This window comes from Penaeus japonicus, unplaced genomic scaffold (genome assembly GCF_977035675.1).
Source record: "Penaeus japonicus unplaced genomic scaffold, GWHDUDI00000001_assembly GWHDUDI00000010, whole genome shotgun sequence".
Lineage (NCBI taxonomy): Eukaryota > Metazoa > Arthropoda > Malacostraca > Decapoda > Penaeidae > Penaeus > Penaeus japonicus.
Genome location: NW_028234412.1, coordinates 10,510,034 through 10,512,533, shown reverse-complemented (window position 1 = coordinate 10,512,533; position 2,500 = coordinate 10,510,034). Strand labels below are relative to the sequence as shown.

The window sequence follows — 2,500 nt, the reverse complement described above, 5'->3', positions numbered from 1 at the left end:
AACACAAAGTAGATACTATTATTACTATTATGATACTATCAAAAACAAAATTAAAACAAAATCTGAGAACAACTGCAGGTCAATCAACCATATACCATTACCTTTTGCTACCTAATTTAGTAATATGTTTTACTGAATGATGTACAACAATATGAAAGATATTTCTGAGATGATAAACATATAGAGTAGACTTGTACTCCAACAGTATAATATGTATTCCAAAAAGTACATCAGTACTGTAATCAGTTGCAACTCACCAAAACGACATTCACATTCAAGCTAATGTTGCTAAAATCTTGCCTATAACTGCTTGAGTGTCTGATGAAAGTTTAATTAAAACTGGCTGGAATGAGTTGAACTGGTTAAATCATTGGCTGAATTGAGCCACTCCTAATTAACAACGAATTATAGAAGTAAGCAGGATTTTTATGATCCCATTAGTCTAGATGTAAAAAAAGGATGAAAAAGCTCATCTGTAGAATACCCCTTTTACAAATAACTATTTACTTGTAAAATTTACCTGAGTTATAAAAAGCTTTTGAAAGTGGTAAAAGTTACCTTGGCTTATTTTCATTACCAATGGTGAAATGAGCCACATATTTATTGGTCTAAATCTTTCACTTTTCACTCACTGACTAGTGTAACTACAACAGTGCAATTAATTTCACTTATTATCTTGTTTCTTAGATTATTTGAATATCTGTAAAATTATAGCTCAAAAGATAAAATTCCCAAAACAATATCACATTAAAAACAGTCAACAAAAAGGGTAAATAAAGACTCAGTGAATAAAATTACTCATGTAAATGTTACAGAGGTTAAATGTTATATTATTATTATTATATTATCTTGTATATGTTTAAAACACAAAAAAAAATATGGCAGAACTTCTGTTTCCCCAATCTAAAACTGTTGTTGACTTAAAGAGAGCAAGATGCTGACCTCCAGCTCTAAAGTACCAGTGATGTAAGATGTTCAGGCAGCACAATGGAGGAACATGATCCAGACCACGTGCAACATCTGCTCCTATGCCAGTATGGCTATTTTATGTTGTGGTACTCACAAACATAAGCACGTCTCCTTCCTCTTCCCCATATCTTCCTTTATTTTCGTTAGGGATGGGTATTTCTTCCTTATTTATTTATCATAATACATACATATAAAAATATAGTTACTCTTTGTCCTCCCATAAAACTATAATACTTCTATTACACTGAGTATGAAGTACATAATGAGCTGATATGCACTCTGTATCAAAATTATAAAAACAAATATGGCTCTAGTATTATAATGAGTGACTGAAAGAGAGAGGGATGAGGACATTAAACAGCTTTGTTCCCTTAGCTTACTTCTAAGGTAGGATGCAAGGAGGATCGATGTTTCTGTAGCTTGTCCTGTGTTACGTAGACGAGACTGCAGTCAGGGCATCGGAACATACATGGTCCTTTTGTCAAATGGTCAAAAAATTTGCCCAAACTGTCACTATCCTTTTCACAAGTTGAGCACCTGATGGTTGGACATAATTTATCAGATTAGAAGATTGTAATTGAAGAAAATGGTTTGTGTAATTTATTTGCTTTATTATCTTGGGTATTGTTTAGAAACTAGCACTGAAAAATTGCAAAAAGGAACAGATAAAAAAATGATGATAACAATACAAATCACTATGAAAAATCTAACTATAAAAATAATTGGTAGCATATATAAAACATGGTAATATAATTAAAATATATAACCATTTTATCATAGCCCTGATAATATTTTCAGTGTCACTTTGAATCTAATAATATCTGAACTATAAAACGATAAAAAATGTGGACCAATAATGCAACAATAAGTACAAAAATAAAATCCATTTGCATATCACTGTATTTTTCACAGCAGAAATAAAAGAAAGAAGGAAGAAAAAAGAAAGAAAGAAAGAAAGAAAGAAAAAAAGAAAGAAAACAATGTTCTATCTTACCTGAAGGATATCAGTTGTTCGCTAAGATAGGAAGGTCGATAAGCAGTAAAAAGTTGCAGCCTGTGCCCTGATAAAGTATCAACTATCTCTAAATCTGCAGTCTGCTTTTTGTCTCCTCTCTGTTGTCGAATGAGGAATTCTGGGAAGTACCAGACCTCTTCCTCTGATAGTTGAGCTTGGTTTTCTTCTGTGTTTACATGCTTGACAAGAACAACTGACCCATCAGGACATCTTTCAATGACAGGCTGAATTCTACTGCATGCATGGATTCTGAATTCTTGGGCATTGGTGTAACACGAGCTACATTTCAGGCACACGAATATGGTCACTTTGGCTTCTATGACTCTTATCTTTGATGACTCGATTGCTATAGCCAAGGCATCACCTGTTGCTTGGGATGCTGGTACCTCTGGAGGCTGATGTGTCTGCATGTTTTTTTCTTCTAAATGAACTTGATCTGTTGCTAGTGAAGAATACTGCTTATGCATATTATCCATCACAGTCACATTTACATTATGGATCAGCTCTTGTCTACTT

The 2,500-nt window shown here is 33.2% G+C and overlaps 1 protein-coding gene across 1 annotated transcript in view; it reads right to left on the bottom strand.

Annotated features, from left to right (window-relative positions):
• The window catches only part of LOC122252601 (uncharacterized), a 7,761-nt gene that overhangs the window by 951 nt on the left and 4,310 nt on the right, over positions 1–2,500 (bottom strand). Inside the window, exons 3-4 of the mRNA XM_043015159.2 lie at positions 1,964–2,500; positions 1,350–1,506 (exon numbers count right to left, since the gene is read on the bottom strand). The exon at positions 1,964–2,500 is cut by the window's right edge and continues 923 nt beyond it. Of these exons, the coding sequence (XP_042871093.2) occupies positions 1,350–1,506; positions 1,964–2,500 (694 nt within the window). The remainder of the gene's footprint in view (positions 1–1,349; positions 1,507–1,963) is intronic.